This window comes from Schistocerca piceifrons, chromosome X (genome assembly GCF_021461385.2).
Source record: "Schistocerca piceifrons isolate TAMUIC-IGC-003096 chromosome X, iqSchPice1.1, whole genome shotgun sequence".
Taxonomy (NCBI): Eukaryota; Metazoa; Arthropoda; class Insecta; order Orthoptera; family Acrididae; genus Schistocerca; species Schistocerca piceifrons.
The window spans coordinates 780,414,498-780,433,534 of NC_060149.1; the positions used below are offsets into that span (position 1 = coordinate 780,414,498).

The following is a 19,037-nucleotide window of genomic DNA, read 5'->3' on the forward strand; positions in this document are numbered from 1 at the left end:
AAACCATACTGAATATGCTTAGTAAACTTGCTTACCAGTATGGTGTAACTTTTGAAATAACTTATCCTGTACGAGAACATGGCTACTTTCCTGACAATGCTTTTGGCAGGATAGAAAAAATGCTCAAAAAATAGAAACAGTCCTTATGCCAGAAGATTATAATTTGATTTCCCAAAAGGTAGGTCAGGTTTATGTGCTGGGTACTGATTGGGGATTTTTTGACTGGAAACATATTGCAAATTCCCATTTTAAGTCACAGATGGGCTTCAAAATCACTGGCATGAAGGTACTCATTATTGATTGAAATAAAGTTTAATGTAGGCAGGAGTATACCAGTCTTGTGGTCATAGTCTACTGAAAAGAGGGAAAAAGTGGTCTTCCATGAATGTGCCAGACTTGTCATTGGGAAAAAAAACTGAAACCAGCAAAAATAAGTGATGAGCAAAAACTCCTTTCCCAACTAGATGTAGAAGCAGATCACGTCACTATATCTTTCTATAAACAGACGTTCAGATTTGAAGGTGCTAATGAAAGCATGAAATCACATTAATATTCCTACAAGTCATCAATCTTGTATTGAAATATAGTACTATGTAGATTAAATGTGCATAAATCAGTACAGAAGTATTAAAAAGTTGTATTCCTGCAGTGCTTATTTGTGAATAGTCTGTTGCATGTCCCAAATGGAACATTTTGGCGCATTTCAAAATAAGAGTTCTCTATTTCAATTATGTCCACTTAATACAATAAACAGTGCCTATAATAATTAATTAATTACTCTATTTTGCACCACATTATAATTAGGAAATATATTAAATAATATTTTTTAGTGTGAAAGGGTCTTAACAAGACATGAACCAAGTTCCTCCACTTCCAAAAATCAATGATTTTAGAAACACTTCCACCAGACATAGGTAGATCATAAAGTCAGGTGATTAATTTCACACATACTTATTATACATTAAGAACACAATAAAACCTGTTTACTGGAGTTCCTTGTTTTACTGATATGGCACTATGGAAATACACTCTTATACTTGTTATTACAGTTTGTGTTTTTTAACATCATGCTGAGAGGGGGAGTGGGTGTAGGTAGATTTTTTTTAGTGATTTTTTTTTTAGTGGGGGAGGGAGCATACATGGAGGTTATGGTAGGGTAGAGACCGGCTGGAGGCAAGAACAGATGGTGTAAGGAGGAATGAAAATAAGGAATGAAGAGGGGGTTAGGGTGGGTAGAGGGGTGTAGGAAGTTACAGGATACCGACCACCTTAAAATAACCTTTTCGTTTTATGCATACCTGGAATATGTTGCTGCTTTCAACCATTCGATAGTTGTACAGTTCACCAAGGTATTTTATCATTGCTACACGTCGTTGATTGTATTTTGGAAGATTCACTTCCATACCAAGTCTAATGTCTTCGAGCACTCCATCAACAACATAGGTGCCAACAAATTCCTTTAAGACAAAGAGAGAGACAAGATATATTAACAAATTCGTTGGTTATTGAAAAATCAGCTGAGGTGTGTAGAACGAGTAGCTTACCTGATGAGCAACTAAACCTGCTAACAGATTTGCCAAACAGCGGATATTGAAATATTTAACCTTGAAAGCGTAAGTGAGACATTTAATAGCATACGAAGCAACATCGGCTTGATTCCAATCCAGTTTCCTCATTAATCTCAGAATTTTGTCGATGTTTGTTTTTGTTAAATCCTGATAGAGGATCTTTCTTATGAATTCATGTTCTGGTGGTCTTTCCTTTTTGGATGACAGTGACGAGTCTGGTGGATTCACAAAGTAATATGCATTTTCAATCATTGTAACATATCTAGAGTCCAGAGCCATTACAGCCTTCTTACGCATCATTTGTTCCTAAAATAAAAATTGAGAAGTATAACTGTTAGAGGTTTACTGCACCAATTAAAGAATAATTCTATGGAATTAATGGGTTACCTATGGTACTGTAATGGTTAATAACAACAAATCAAAACCAAAAACAAATACAAAGAAACTTATTACCACAGGCATTGTCATAAGTAGCATTAAGCCTTTAAGTAACACTGGTAACTATATATGCCACTAGCAAACAACTGGAATTACCATGTAAATTTTTCTCCTCCCAATTCATTAGTATGAATATTTACCACCCTATACCTTGTGGAAGACTTAGAAACACAAAAAATTAAGCATAGACTTAGAAAAACATAATAAAGTGAGCAGGTTTATTCACTGCTACTTCCAAAGAGTATATACTGACATGCATTTCATCTATATGCTGAACACCCTATGTCATTTAAAAGGTGTTACATGACCATGTGTGATTCACCATTCCTTGTGGACACGTCTGACAGTCTACAATTGATACATTGACAAATCAGGCAACTTCAGTGACAGTATGGTCATAGGCATGTTTAAATGTGATAGCTCCTCTCAGTCTTTTGTCACATTGCTCCACCTTACTATGCAGACTGTCATGACTTATGTCAGTGGCAGAAGGTAACGTGACAGCCAGGTACCAGATCTACAATCTCTACAGAGCTCAAAAATGACCAGTGTGCTAATTTAAGGGGTGACTAATATCTTGTCTGGTAAGCTTAGCGAACAATCTTAAAATTTAAATGAAGTGACCCCTTTCCTTCCTGTTTGATAAGTGCTATTAATAGCACCATAACCAAGCAAAACAACAGAAAGGAAAAACAAGAAGGCTTAAGTATCACAGAATGACACGGACATAGGAATGACATTCCTCTTATAGACAGGAATGGTCAGAATATAGAGAGCTGATGCACTGACAGTGTCATTTCTTTGATTATAAATTCTGTTCAGAGTCAGAAGTAAAGTTTCAGTGAAACTAGAAATGTACTAAAATGTCTCATTAAGACACCACTCTCGCACATAATATGAGAAGAAGCAGTATATGCAGTAGCAACTGAGCACTCTGTGTTAAAACAGTTAAGCAAAGATGTCTGAATGGCTCTATTTGCGATAGTGCTGTCGAGATATCAAATAACTCCACTTGCAGCTTAATTATGCACGACACTTTCTTACCTACAGTATTTTCATGTAACATAATGGACATATGACCACCATCTACCACTAACATTGTCAAATCCAAAATTAATGTGCCAAGCCTGTGAAGATACAGGTAAAGGACAGGGAGAAAAAAAGGAAGAAAGAGGTCTAAAGTGAATACTTGTGTTTCCTTCTTACATTAACTCTGTGAAAAATGTAGAGTCCTTCAAGACCCTTACAAGATGAGAAATGTTGCTAACATATGTCCACAAAGACGCACATGTAAAAAAAAAAAAACCAGAGATACCAACAGATGAGTAAAGTCTAACATTGACAGTTAAGATAAATATTTTGCTGACTTCACTCTGTGTCTTTACTTAGCAAACATTCGAAAACAAAGAATGACACCACAAGAAATGACTAACTTCAATTCTAAAACATAATTTCATTATCAAATTTAGTATTTCCACTATTAGGGATGCTACTGTATGATATTACTCATATGGTTCTGTACAATTCAGATTTAAGAGTTTGACAACACTCAAAAAAGGAGTATTTCCTCTCTGCTTGTGCATAGCATGTAAAAAGCTGTTACTTTTAACTGTTAATTTGCTGATTTCTACTGGCACAGACTTCAGAAAATGGAAAACTCAGATAGAAATCTCCAGAGTCGAATCCTGGCCATTACTGCATGTACACTAATACATAAAATAAGTTCTCGTAGGCACAAGTAGATTCATTTCATTTAGTCAGGGAACTGACAAAACTGTTGTTAGCAGTTTCTTTTGTACAGGGCAGTGAACAAGAAAATATATGTAAGTCTGACAAGAAATAAGAAAACAGCTCTTTACCGAGGAACAATCAAGAGAGACGAAGAAGGAGTGGGATTTATTTTATTTTATTTTATTTATTTTTTGGGTGGGGGTGGGGTGGGGGGGGATATTGAAGAAATATTTCTGAAATAAGGATACTGGCAATTTTCAGACATACAAATTTAAAAATACAACATAAAAGGGCTTGTACAGTAAGTGATAAATAGAACACTGCAAGAATTTGGAGAGAATGTGAGAAAGACTTACATAGGAAATCACAAGTTATTCTGCAGCATTTTCAAAGGCACAAGGAAAGGAGAAGGAATGCCCTCCTACAATTCATAAACAACAAAAAAGGAAACATCTTAACAGACACAAAAATAAGCAATACATTTCCATGAACTGCTGAATTTGTGAAACAAGCACTGGAAAGAGTACTGGAGAGGAAGGTCTTGGTAAGAAGTGAAGCTGAAGAAGATATGGAGTTAAGTTGCAGACAGGCACAATTAAAAGACAACTACACACAACCTTTCAGCCATAGCCTTTGTCAAACAACAAAGAAGATCATTCACCAAACAAGTACACCTCATGCACAAATGACCACCAACTCCAGCAGCTCTGACCAGAATGGGCATTCTGGTACAAGCTGCCAAAGTTGGCAGTCATGTGTGCGTGAGGTGTGCTTTCTTGTATGTATGAAGGGTATGTGTTTCTCTTTGTTGTTCTGATGAAGGCTGTGGCTGAAAGCTTATGCATAATTGTCTTTTAATTGTGCCTATCTGCAATTTAACATGTCATCTTTACTGTGAGTAACAATTTATCTTTTCCTACATTGTTGATATTCCAACCTGGAATTTCCATTGTTTGAAGATGTGAATTAAGTGAAAAGTAGGTAGCTGTTAAAGGATACAATCGAGAGGTTGCAAGGAATGATGTGTAGGAATGTTGGTCCCTAACTAAATAAATTATGTAATCCACATAAAATTAGCTAAAATTGAGCAAGTGGGAACAGGCATGTTCAGCACTGGCACAAAAATATTATCCATGAGAGGTTTAAGACAAAAAGAAACTGTTTTCTTGAATTAACTAACCACTACAATCTCAAGAATTAATAGTTCTCAATTGTTCTTGAAAGCATGAGGCACAGTATTCATTTCCCTTGCTAATCTGATGATTACTAAAGAAAAGAATGGCAGTATGAGGCACAGTAAGAATAGCATTCTTAGTAGCTATTTGCCCAGAAAAACACTCTGCACACAGTCCAACACGAGAGTGGAGCCATAGAAAAAACGTCACTAATTCAGTGGCTTGAGCTAACAACAAGTGATTTAACAGCACCAAGTGCAGCGAAAATAATCAATTCTCTCATGGGAGCTTGAAATACAGAATTTACAAACAATATTGGAGACAGTGCATATGCAAAGTAATTAATCATCCAGTGTTCAGCAGCACCAACACACATTTGGAGCCACAAGGCTCAGAACTAATTAATGTCTATCTTGGGGAAATGGCCACAGGGCAGGGTTCAGTTGAATGATACCCTATATTCACACAGGGATATTGGCCATGGCTGGCAGGAGCTTGAATCTTGACTAGTACCCACATGGGTACACACACTTGCCAGTGGAACAGATTATCTTGCTGTGTGATGTGTTGCTTCACGCACCGTGCTGTGTTGCAGGTGTCGAGATGGAATGGCACAGGTTATTCTCAACACTTCTGCCACAAGCAACTAAGAATGGACCCCGTACCATGTACTGAACTATTTGAGATAAAAAGTCCACGCCACATGGCGTATCTGTCACAGTGCAAGCACAGGACCAAAGTCTGGTGCTGTTGCCTCAACAAGATGTGAACTGAGAAAGTTAAGCTGACAGAAGCAAGGTGCGTAGCTAATGTCTTCATCGTGTTAGCCAGCCTCCATAGTTGATGGTGTCCAGTTGCACAGCAGAACTGAGAGCTTCGGGCAGAAGCAGAGGCACATGAAGAAAAAACTTCATCGTATGAGCAGATGGCTGCAGCGAGCTACATGCAAACAGGATGGGGTCGGACTGCTAAAACCGATGTGCAGCGAAGGGCCACCACAATGGCATCACAGCAAAAGTAATTAAAATCTTATATGAGGAAGTAGAAGTTTTGTCATTTAAAATTACAACAATCGGTAGACAAAGAAAATCCCGCACAACTGGAAAGATGGTAATAATTTCCACATTTATGAAATGAGAAATCGTGAACATATCAGTCATAGAGATATTTCTTTGCTGTTGATGATGGAACCTTTCCTTGGAGATTTTAGAAGATAGACTAAGAAAAGAGCTGGGAGGCAAATTAGGAGACGGGCACTGTGGCTTTGGCTAAATAAAGGCACTGGAGATCTCATGTTCACAGTCAGGATGGCTATCTGAAAACTGTTGAAGAAGAACAAAATCTGCCACACTGCTGTTTAGGATCTGGAGCAAGAATGTGACAGGGTACCACAAACTTAACTCTTAATTTCCTACAGGAAAGTGGAGTATGTGAAGATACATTCGGAGCCTGTGCATACACTGTAGGAGCCACGAGAAAATGGGAAACCAGGTATCTGCTGAAATTATTGTAAGGCAACGAATTCAATTAAGCTGTTGCCTCATTACGCTGCTTTCTGCAGTATACACTGACTGTATTATGAAGTTAACCTGACCATTTTGGCATTTGTAGGAGATCTAATGATAGTAGCTTCTACTGGAAAAAACCTACAGTATATAAATTTCAGTGTGTAGGAGCTGAGGAAAGGAGGATCGGAGATAAATGCTGGAAAGTTGATACTGCAATTACTAGGAAATGTGATGCAGGATATTAATTCCTACTCATGGAATGCTGTCAGAGCAGGTAGCCAAATTTATGTACTCAAGTTAAATCAATAGTGTGAACAGAAAAAGGGAAGAATACATTAGGGAAGCATAAGGACAGCAGACCACTTGTTTAATGGAATCAAAATGAACTCTCTCCACAAGGGAGGAGACATGTAACTGCAAACAGACTTATCTCTATCTCGACACGGAACTATAGCTCCAACTCTTGTAAACAAAATGCTAAATACGGGCAAACAAGATAAGTAAAAAATGCAACCACAACAGACAGGAACCACAAATTAACCATTTGGGTGAAAAGATTAAGCACAAAGCTGCTGGAGGAGATTGATTAACAGTAGAAACTGATGTAATCTGGACGTAACCAGTTGGTATCAAAAAATCACTTATGAAGGTTAATGAAGAAGGTAAAGATGGAAAGTAAGAAAGGACAAGGATAGCTGGTGAGAGATGGGCAGAGGTGGAGATCCCTTGCATATGTAGACCGAGGTACATTGGATTTTATTTCAATAACAAATAAAGACTACTTTTTATGGAATCACACAAATATATTAATACTTACCAAATAAACTTTCATTCTTTGATGACAATCATGATGCCGGATAAGAAACCTTCCACACGATTCTAGCAGATTGCAGCACATTTCAATATGATGATGTGTAAAATCCTGTACTAGCACTTTCAGGCAATATAAGCTTTCAATTTTGGAGTACATGCGGAATTTCACTAATTCCCCAATAAATCTAACAACTTTAACTTTTGATTCAATGTTCATTTGATCCTAAAATAAACACAAACAGCAAAAATTACTTTACATTATGGGAGTTTTAAGGGCACAGTACATGTACATTAGTTATTAATATACAAAAACACAAATACCTTATATACCAGTATAGTACAATTAACCTAAAAGTACTTCTGCACACACTTCTGATGTCTGGAAAACAGGGTACTGTGGATAGAGCTTCAAATGAAGTGAACTATGTAGTAAACATTAACCACATCAAAAATACTTTAATACAGGAGTTCTTCACAGTAGTGTCTCACAACCATTACAGTTCTTGCCACACAAAGTTAGGCATGAGGAAAAAATTCCCTCTGCAAATGATAGCAAAATTACAGATAAAACACCAGAACTTCCAGTAGAGAAAGCAAATGAAAACCTCTGGGATGTTTACAGAAGATCAAGAAGTAATAAATTAACACTGAACATAAATAAAACAAACTTCTCGAGTTTCAGTTTGAAGAGGGAAAATAACACTGTCACATTAAATGCAAATGATAATTTCACAGATTGTGCAACTGACTGACAGCTGAAGTGGAACGAACACATGAAAATAATAGCAAAGACACTTACCATCAGCACATTACGCCATTCGAGTCATGTCATCAGTGTCCAACAATAACTACCTCACATTTACATACTATTCCAAGACATATTCATTTCTTAGCGATGGTGTCATACATTGGGAATCAAATGCACAGAACATGGCCTCAATATTAACACTACACAAAAGGGCCATATGAACAATAAATAAAAAGAATAATCAAGCCCACTATAATTTTTTTGTAAAGAGTTAGGGATTCCAACAGTGCCATGTAAGTACATCTATCAATAAATTATAACAAGGAAAACAATCAATTTTTGACAATATAATGTAAGTGGATAGATAAAAAACTTATTCACCAAATGGTGGGAGAAAACACACAAAAAGAAAGTTGTATTTAGTCAAACTTTCTGAGCCAGTGGCTCCTCCTTGAGACAGAAGGATTCAAGGTGAAGCAAGAAGGGTGAAGGAAACAGACTGGAGAGGTCTAAGAAAAGGGGTAAATTTTGGAAAAGTCACCCAGACCTCTAGGTCAGAGGAGACTTACTGGACAGGATGAGAAGGAAAGACTGACTGTTGGAGACTGCACCAGGCGAGATTTGAAAACCTGTGCAATTAAGGGTGGAAAGACAGGGTAATAGGAAAGATAGAGATTACTGCTAAAACATCATGTAAGAGCTAATAAGAGTGAAAAGCTAAGTGCATTGTTGTAACAGAGGTGGTGGGGGGAGGGGGGATAGACAGGCAAGAAAATGAAAGATATAGAAAACTAAAACGGAGTGACTAAAGGAGTTGTTACTGTGAAGAAATGCTGAAGAAGAAATTAATATAAATTAAAGGCAGGTGCGTGGTGAGAACCAAGGACATTTTGTAGATCTTGTTTCCACCTGCAGAGTTCTGATAAACCAGTGTCTGAGGATATGGTCACAGGGGTATGATCCATAGGGTAGTTCCTGCTTCTTAATGCACTGCTACTCTACTCCAGGCTCTTTCACAGTTTCAAATACAGCAATCTCTTGCTCTTATACAGTTAATCTGTGGCCTATATGCCTCACCAGCCAATTTCCTCTGCACCAGACTTCTCTCCTTCTACAAAATCATGCAGTTATCTCCCCCTCATGTTTCCTTGGATGGTATCATCTGCCAAGCCAACTCCAAACTCCAACAACATGCCAGGCTTCACCTCAAAAACCTATCCCACTTTCTCCTGAACTACCTGAACAGTGGTATTTTCCTTACTGTCCTCTGCAGCTCCCTAAACAGCCACACCATCGACCACCACTCCTCTCCTACAAACCGAGCCTGGCTAATCTCCTTAACACCCCACCTTCACCACTGCCACCCAGACCAAGAATAATTCATAATCACAAGAACCAGTCACAACAGTATAGTGTCTAAAGCACTCTCCACTCCTGAATTATCTGTATTACCCAAGGGTCTCACTTTCAGCCCTAAACCAGCATTTGATCACACCGCTTTGTTGAAGGACCTACTTTCCTTCACACAAAATATCAACTGGAAATATCATTTTGCAACCCAATCCCAAAACCTTTCCAACAGCAAACCTGACATTGGACTTTGCTTTGAACAGTTCTGACCACGAACCCAACTTGATCCACCACCACTACTTCAAAATCATCCCTTACAAGCCTTTCAAGAATTCCTCAAATCCAGCATTGCTTCACAACCCTTCCTCAGGTCCCTACACCTTGACCATAATGTGCAGAATACCAGACTCCACGTTCCCTAAAAGCTGATGACTCCATCATTATCCTTCCACATACAAAGGTTCTACCACTGTGGTACTTGACTGAAAGGAGTATATTAGCAATGATCTAAGCCAGCTGTCTGACACCTCTACATACAGCATCTGCCAACAAGATCTCATTCCCATGATTCAAATTGACCTGAAGTCCATCCATAAAACCTCAAGCTCCTCAAAAGGACTAATACATCAAGCCATAAGACTTCTCACCCCACCCAAACCATGCACCCTACCTCTTACCTTCTTCCTAAGATCCACATACCCAATCATACTGGCTGTCCTATACCTACTGGTTTAAAAGCACACCCGAATGTATATTTGCCTTAGTTGATTAGCACCAGCAATCTATAGTACAAAGACTTCCCTCCTATATCAAATATACCAGCTATTTCCTACATAGTCTGAAATCCATGCCCTTCCCACACCCACCACGCACCTTGTCTGTCAACACTGACGCCATCTCCCTCTACACCACCATCCCCCACAAGCATGGTCGGTCTGCTGTTGAACATTTCCTCAGGCAGTGCTCCCCTGATTCCAAGCCTATGACATCCTTTCTACTCACCTTAATCAGCTCTATACTTACCAACAAGTACTTCACCTTTGAGGGGCAGACATACGAAAAGATTGGGGGTACGGCCATGGGAACCAGGATGGCTCCTTTCTATGGCAACCTTTTCATGGGTCACTTGGAGGGGGCACTCCTGGGATCCACGGGTCTGCAGCCCCTGGTTTGGTTCAGATACATTGATGACATCTTTACCATATGGACTCACAGTGAGGCTGACCTGTAAAAATTCCTGGAATCTCTGAAGAACTTCTCCCAATTAAATTTCACATGATATCCCATGCCATTTTCCGTGATGTTGACCTCATCCTCACCGCAGGCCAGCTACACACTTTTGTCCAAATTGACAAACAACAGAACTTACATCTTGACAGTTGCCATCCTTCCAGGTCAAACGTTTCATCCCATAAAGCCTTGGCATTCGAGGCAAACATGTTTGTTTGGATGCAGACATTTTACAGCAATACACCACCATTCTCACCTCAGCCTTCTCTGGACGTAGAGCACACCACTTGTCACTCAGTACTATCCTGGTCAGGAATGTAGTACTCAGCTACTTCCACAAGGCCATGACTTCCTAAAATCATGCCCTGAAATAAGATCCATCCTGTCCGAGACTTTGCCCACCACACCTCGAATAGCTTTTCGTCACCCTCCCAATCTTCGCAATATTCTTTTCAGACCCTGTGCTCCTTCTGCATCCATCTCCCTACCCTATGGCTCCTACTCCTGTGACCGTCCCTGTTAAAAGACTTGCCCTGTGCACCCTCCTACCATCACTTTTACCAGCCCCATAGCTGGCAAAACATATACTATGAAAGGGAGAGCAACCTGTGAAACGACTCGTCATATACCAGCTGTTATGTAAACACTGTTCATCCTTTTACACCGGCATGACTACCACAAAATTACCAGTTAGGATGACTGGGCAGAGACAGAGGGTGTATACCGGCGCAACACACAATATCCTGATGTGGAGCATGCTCTACAACACGACAATCATGACCTTGGTGCCTGTTTCACCACACGCGCCATCTGGATTCTTCCCCAAGACACCAGTTTATCAGAACGCTGCAGGTGGGAATGAGCTCTACAAGATATCCTTGGTTTTCGCCGCCCACCTGGCTTTAATTTACATTAATTTCTTCACTCGTGTTTTAGTTTTCTACAGCTTTCATTTTCTTACCTGTCTATTTTTCACCATCCCCATCCCACCTCTGTTACATACAATGCACTTAGTTTTCCACTCTTATTAACTCATACATGATGTTTTAGCAGAAACCTCTGCCTTCCACATATAAGCTCTCAAGTTTCCAAATCTTGTCCGCTGCAGTCCCCAGCAATTAGCCTTTCCTTCTCATCCCATCTGGTAAGTCTCACCTGACCTGCAGTTCTGGGTGACTTTTCCAAAATCTACCCCTTTTTATAACCTTTCCAGTCCTTTGCCTTCACCTGTCTTTCTTCCCCTTGAGCCCTTCTGCCTGAAGGAGGAGCCGCTTGCTCTGAAAACTTGCCTAATTACATCCTTCTTTTATGTGTGTTCTACCACCGCTTGGTGAGCAGATTTTTTTATCTATCCAAATAAAATTATATTGTCAAAATTTGATTGTTTTCATTGTTATATTAGCCTATGTAGCCATCATTCCTTCTTATGTAACTCTCTTGACAGTCCTTGTTGTCACCTGTCTTGCTCAAACTGTCGTGTGTTTTCTACCTTATGTGCTAATCCGTTCATTTATTTATCTGTATCATCAAGATTAATCAAAACTTTGCCCCTATATCTTTTCTAGTACTGATTTCCATGCATGTAGAGGGGTCCATTTTTATTTGCACAAACTATTCCATTGTTATTTATGAATTTGACTGTAACAATTTACAGTTCAGTACACTGCAGGGACTTCTCCTGACTGTCTTTCACACATTTATTCGCAAATTTGACAGCTATTTTCTTTCCCATCCTCCCCTTATCTTGTCTATGTGTAATTCTTTCACACTTTTGTGTGTGTTTTTTGTCAAAATGTTCTTTTTTATTAACTGCCAAACTAAGTAGTTTACATGTTTTCCTATTACTTTCTCTTCCTGTTTTGTCTCTTTTCAAAACATTTCCAATAATTTTTTCCATATCATATAGAGCACTCTTCTGGTGAGAAATTCTCACTCAATCATCACCTCTTGTTAACCATTCTCTGTTCTCACAATTTTTGTATGAATTTTTCCGAATTTTTTGGTTGATTTTATTCCATTTTTCTATCTTTTATCCACCCTCTGCCTATCCTTTTTGCCACTCCCACAATTTTTAACACTCCAAACTGTCCTCTCTTGCCATGACGAATCCCATCATATATTACAAAGCTCCATGGAGTGGCCGTGTGGTTTGAGGCGCCGTGTCACGGATTGCGCGGCCCCTCCCATCGGAGGTTCGATTCTTCCCTGGGGTATGGGTTGTGGGTGTTATTTTTAGCATAAGTTAGTTTAAGTAGTGTGTAATTCTAGGGACCAATGACCTCAGCGGTTTGGTCCCTTAGCAGTTCACACACATCTGAACATATTACATCCATTCTTTTAAAAAGGTGCTTCTGCACTATAAAAACTAAGGTCTTAGATCCCACTTCTTGAAACCTGCTTGTCTACATCTACAGCTACGTAGATACTCTGCAAGCCAACGTACAATGCATGATGGAGGATACCCTGTACCACTTGTCATTTCCTCGCCTGTTCCACTCACAAATAGAGTGAGGGAAAAACGACTGTCTTATGCAGGCAGTTTCAAATGCCAGTTCTCCGAAATTCATCAATAGCATTTCTTGAAAAGAATGTCGCATACCCCCACGGATTCCCATTTGAGTTCCTGAACCACTCTATAACACTTACATGTTGTTCGAACCTACCGGCAACAAATCTAGCAACCTGCCTCTGAATTGCTTCAATGTCTTCCTTCTATCCGACCTCGTATGGACCCCAAACACTTGACCAGTACTCAATATCAGGTCGCACGAGCGTTCCACATGCGGTCTACTTCACAGGTGAACCACTCTTTCTTTAAACTCTCCCAATAACTACCACAGTTCTAATATGTTCGTTACACCTCATATTGCTTTGCACCATTTAAACGACTTGATTGTGGCAAGCAGGACACTAGCAATACTGTATCGGAATTATTACAGGTTTAATCTTCCCACTCGGAAGCATTGTCCCTTGACAGTTTCAAATACGGCAATCTCTTGCTCTTACCCACCTAATCTGTGACCTATATGACTCATCAGCCAATTTCTACTCCACCAGACTTCTCTCCTTCTACAAAATCATGCAGTTATCTCCCCATCATGTCTCCTTTGATGGTATCATCTGCTAAGCCAACTTCAAACTCCAACAACATGCCAGACTTCACCTCAAAAACCTATCCCACTTTCTCCTGAACTACCTGAACAGTGGTATTTTCCTTACTGTCCTCTGCAGCTCCCTAAACAGCCACACCATCGACAACCACCGCTCCTCTCCTACAAACCGAGCTTAGCTATTCTCCTTTACATCCTATCTTCACCACTGCCTCCCAGACCAAGAATAACTCATAATCACAAGAACCAGTCACAACAGTATAGTGTCCTCAACCTCTCGTCTAAAGCACTCTCCACTCCTCAATTATCTGTATTATCTGAGGGTCTCACTTTCAGCCCTAAACCTGCATTTGATCATGCTGCTTTGTTCCTTCAAAAGGAATGTCAACTGGAAATATCATTTTGCAACCCAATCCCAAAACCTTTCCAACAGCAAAGCTGACATTGGACTTTGCCTTGAACAGTTCTGACCACGATCCCAACTTGATCCACTGCCACTACCTCAAAATCATCCCTTACAAGCCTTTCAAGAATTCCTTACATCCAGCATTGCTTCACAACTCTTCCTAAGGTCCCTACAACATGACCCTAACGTGTCCTCTGCAGAATTCCAGGCTCCATGGTCCCTAAAAGCTGACGACTCTATCATTATCCTCCCCCAGACAAAGGTTCTACCACTGAGGAACTTGACTGCGGTGTACGGGAAGGTGTCGTCGTTGAGTGACTGTAGGAGGATACAAGATGACTTGGACAGGATTTGTGATTGGTGTAAAGAATGGCAGCTAACTCTAAATATAGATAAATGTAAATTAATGCAGATGAATAGGAAAAAGAATCCTGTAATGTTTGAATACTCCATTAGTAGTGTCAATTAAATATTTGGGCGTAACATTGCAGAGCGATATGAAGTGGGACAAGCATGTAATGGCAGTTGTGGGGAAGGCAGATACTCGTCTTTGGTTCATTGGTAGAATTTTGGGAAGATGTGGTTCCTCTGTAAAGGAGACCGCTTATAAAACACTAATACGACCTATTCTTGAGTACTGCTCAAGCATTTGGGATCCCTATCAGGTCAGATTGAGGGAGGACATAGAAGCAACTTCCTGGCAGATTAAAACTGTGTGCCGGACCGAGACTCGAACTTGGGACCTTTGCCTTTCGCAGGCAAGTGCTCTACCAACTGAGCTACCCAAGCATGACTCACGCCCCGTCCTCACAGCTTTCTGGATCTTGTGGATGAAAACAGTGAGTTGGGTTTCACGTGGTCATTCTTAATGGAATCCATGCTGCTTCCTACAAAGGAGAGTTTTTGGTCTGCAGAAAAGTCATAATATGTGAGCATAAAACATATTTCAAAGTCCTTCATTTGAGAGGTGATACTATTTTCCACGCCTTCTGGGAAAAGTTGTACTTTACCGTGTTATATTATAGGCCTGCTGCTTCTAACTGAATGAGAAGAGTAAGATGGTTGCATAGGAGTTCTTGCTTGTTTGTCCAGCTAACAACTGAACCACAACTGGTGAATGCTGCGATGGGTTGCATAAGTTACTCTGGTATAATTGAAAGAAGGCAGGTGTGCTGGAAAGAGGGTGGGTGTCAAATGGCAATATCTACAAAGGCCTGAAGAGTTGCTGATTACTGTTTCTGTTTTGGGTTAACACTAAATTAGTCTACAAATTGTGATTATGGTGCCTCCTTACAGTCAGTGCACCATATCATTGCCGACTGTCCTCTTCAAGCGTACAAAGCAATGATAATGGACATTCACCATGCATCAGATGACGCAGTCTAATGGATCAGACGACAAGATATGAAATGTAAGCTTATACAACCTTATGATTGTGCACATTTGTCCACAAATATTGTATATAAGTATTTGCTTTCATCATAATACAAATAAAAGCACTAAATTAACGGTGTTTATGCTCCTGAACTACCTTCACTTCATAATTGGTACATAATAGTAATTTTTGACTTTAATAACACCCCTCCCCCTCCAATAAATTATCAGTTCATTTCATGCCAGCCATCAATAAATCAGACAGCAAAATAATGCTCCTGTCCCCACCATTTCACCTGCATCCCTTCTTTCCCCACAAGGTCTTTACTCCTACCACCACACTCCATTCACCCCCCCCCCCCCTTCCTCGCACTTTAGTTTGGTCTATGGGTCTATGAATCAACATCTGCAGTCTTCTCCTGGCAGTACCCCTCTCCTCTTCTATCCTGTTTCCCAACCCTCATCCGCACCTGTCTCTTACATCAGTGAGTGCAACATGTTACTTTCAATGCTTGCACCAGGGTGAACCCACTCCAGTGTTGATTTTTGTAGCAGCACTGAGTCCATCACAAACATAATGAGAATTTCAACACTTGTACATATATTTAATATTTTTTACTTTCAATACACAACACTATTAAACCATAAGATAAATACATTATTTGGAACTTCTAATTTACATAATGTAGTTATTGGTACACGGTGGCTTTCTTCCATAAAATGAACTAAAACTAGTTACCACGTAGTTTTGGAGCTAATATAGTTTCGGTACCTTAAGACTTCTCTTGCAGAGTATAGGATTCAGGAACTTAATAACAAGCATAAATATAAAGAAAAGATGAACACTATTTCCATCAGCAACTTCTAATTATTATTTCACAAAACAGGCTACATTAAATTACAAACACAAACCTTTTTGCGGATGTGATATTTAAAGTCTTGCTTCAAAAGCTGGCAAAGATCTTCCGAAATGTCTGGTTGCACAGGATGTAACGTAGCAACAAATCGTCCATAAAAAGGCAGTAAATCTAAACGAATACGAGGTACATTGAACAGTGCCCTGAAAACCATGAAAGAGGTGCACAGGTTGAGAACCTAAGAAATTCATAAATTCGTAAGTCTAAAACATCCTCAAACAAAGCCGTAATACAAATTTAGAAACAATTTGTGTCTCACCTCACAACTTTCTTCCTGTTGTGTTTGGTATTCAAGTTCATTGCAAAATCAATAGCTGCACTGTCTATCATTTCTTGGTTTACACAGTTGGGAAGAGCAGACAGAAATGATTCTATTAAAACTTTATTGCTTACAGCTGAAGGCTCAGTTTCTTCTATTTCTGGAAAATTCAGTTACATACAGATTAAATTTGGTATCACTAAAGTAATGACATGTGGTTGATAGTTACTGCCCATCAAGATGGTTGTTACAATAATACTGAGGAAATGCAAACAAGCAAACACACAGACACAATTAACATCAAGCTGCCACCCAGTATGTTTGGCATAACAAGCAATTTGCACAGACCCTGAGACAGAACTGAACAGGATTTTGTAGTCTTGTCCTCAGTAGCAGCAATTTTGATCACCTCGAAGCTGAAAGTTTAAATGAGTGCAGGACAGTGTTTGTTCAAAGATGTACACAACACCATTTTTTAGATGACATCAATACACATGCATTTTATTTCTTTCAAAGTTCAACTATTAATTATGGTGACAAGTTTTTACAAAACAAAAAAATTATTAGTGTAACTAGCCAGGTCAGATCCCACAACACCCAACAGTCACCATCCAGTGGTGAAGTTGATTGTCCTTGCAGTACTAAAAAACACTTCACATTTACATAAAATCTACAAAGTTTGTAGATTTGGTGCATGCATGGCTTGCATGCACTGCAGTGTGTGTGTGTGTGTGTGTGTGTGTGTGAGAGAGAGAGAGAGAGAGAGAGAGAGAGAGAGAGAGAGAGAGAGAGAGAGAGGGGGGGGGGGGGACAAGTGGTGGGGGAGATACCATTCACAAACAGTGGTGGAAATTGCCTGGTAGTTGTGTGAGCACTTCTTGTCGACAGCCTCGCACTTGTCTGTCACCACGCAGATGGCAAGTGCTTCCACTCACCTTGGATATTAGCTGTGAATTTACAGTGTGCACACGAGTGATGCACTACATTTACCATTATACTATCTGTTTCCTACCTTTTTCAAGTCAGACCCATTAACATTATCAACTATAATGACAGTATTAGTTCATTTGCTCCATTTAATCATGAGATGAGTGAACAACAGCAGAACGACAGTGCAGGGCAGTCCAAAAAGAGGATGATGTATGAATTAGTTCCTCGTTTTAAGTGGCTATCTTACGCCCCTCTTTCCTCTGGGTTTGCTTTGTAAGGCCATATTTAGAATCCTTGTTTCTCACTTGTTTCAGACATTCCTTGCAGTTTTATTTATATTCTTACATTTTGTCATTTACTGCAAACATATTCAGTTATTGACTTATGTTTTTGTGCTGGTGTAAGATGTTGCCAGCACACCAGTCAGCAAAGATGAAAGGCAAAGATCAATAGTAGGCACTAGATCAAGTATACCTATCACGAGAGAGGCCAGAGACACACCGACAAGCAACATGACACCAAAGCCCTCTCAACATGACACCAAAGCCCTCTCAAGAGCAAGAATTTAGGCCACCACTGCTCACCGGAGAGCCTCACTGACTCACTTTTCCAGTTTGGCATCTGCCAGTTATTCGCAGAGTGGGTCACAGGCTACAATCGTACATAGAGACCAGATTGCTGACCATAGTGCGGCTAGCAGTGAGACTAAAGGACGTAAAGGCAAGATTACTGATATTGTCTGCCGGTGCACTATTACTGATGAGCATGTACCACAACACATGGAGTCTGTTCCAGTTACATAAAAGTTCATGTAAATAAAGAACCGTATTAATCAATGTGTGCATTTGCGATGTAGAAAGAGGTTACCGACTACCCACAACATCCTCTCCCTTGCTTCCCTACAGTACAAGACTCTCCAGTTTTCATCAAGAATCCTGCCTAACGTAGTGCAACCACTGACTGCTCATAAGAATTTCATTTCAGCCAGCTGAACATAATTAGAATCCTTTCTGTTCATGATGCAAGTGTCACTGCCATAGGGTGGAACAGGTACAGCCACCAGCTTATAGAATTTAATTTTTGTTGTTCTTCTTTTCAATCCTCTACTTATAGTGCTATTTCCTCTCTGATATCTGTAATTTAACATCTACATTCTTATTCTCGTTAAAAATGATATAGCTCCCAAGGTAAATGAAGTGTTCAACTTGTTCCAAAGTATCATCTTGAACTACAATTTGGTTTCATACTGGATTTTTCCCATGGAATGCCATTGCCTTAATTTTATGCAGTGCTATTTTAAAATTATAATCCTTTCCAATAAAGTTGGAAGGGTGGATTGATTTTTGTAGTTTGTCTTCAGAATTTGCCATTAATACAATATCGTCAGCATAAACAGAATATTAACACATTTAGTCTTGTTTATAAGGATCCCTTATGGTGCTCTTTCTTCTCATTTTCTGATGGCATTGTCTAAATAAAT

General features: G+C 39.6%; 1 protein-coding gene across 4 annotated transcripts in view; it reads right to left on the minus strand.

The window, feature by feature from the left end:
• LOC124721250 (regulator of nonsense transcripts 2-like) overlaps positions 1–19,037 on the minus strand; it is a 221,586-nt gene that overhangs the window by 68,490 nt on the left and 134,059 nt on the right. For all 4 annotated transcript variants that reach the window (XM_047246115.1, XM_047246117.1, XM_047246116.1 and 1 more), the window contains 5 exons: positions 16,628–16,787; positions 16,364–16,511; positions 7,238–7,456; positions 1,545–1,874; positions 1,299–1,457 (listed from right to left, as the gene is read on the minus strand). In XM_047246115.1, coding sequence (XP_047102071.1) covers positions 1,299–1,457; positions 1,545–1,874; positions 7,238–7,456; positions 16,364–16,511; positions 16,628–16,787 — 1,016 coding nt within the window. The remainder of the gene's footprint in view (positions 1–1,298; positions 1,458–1,544; positions 1,875–7,237; positions 7,457–16,363; positions 16,512–16,627; positions 16,788–19,037) is intronic.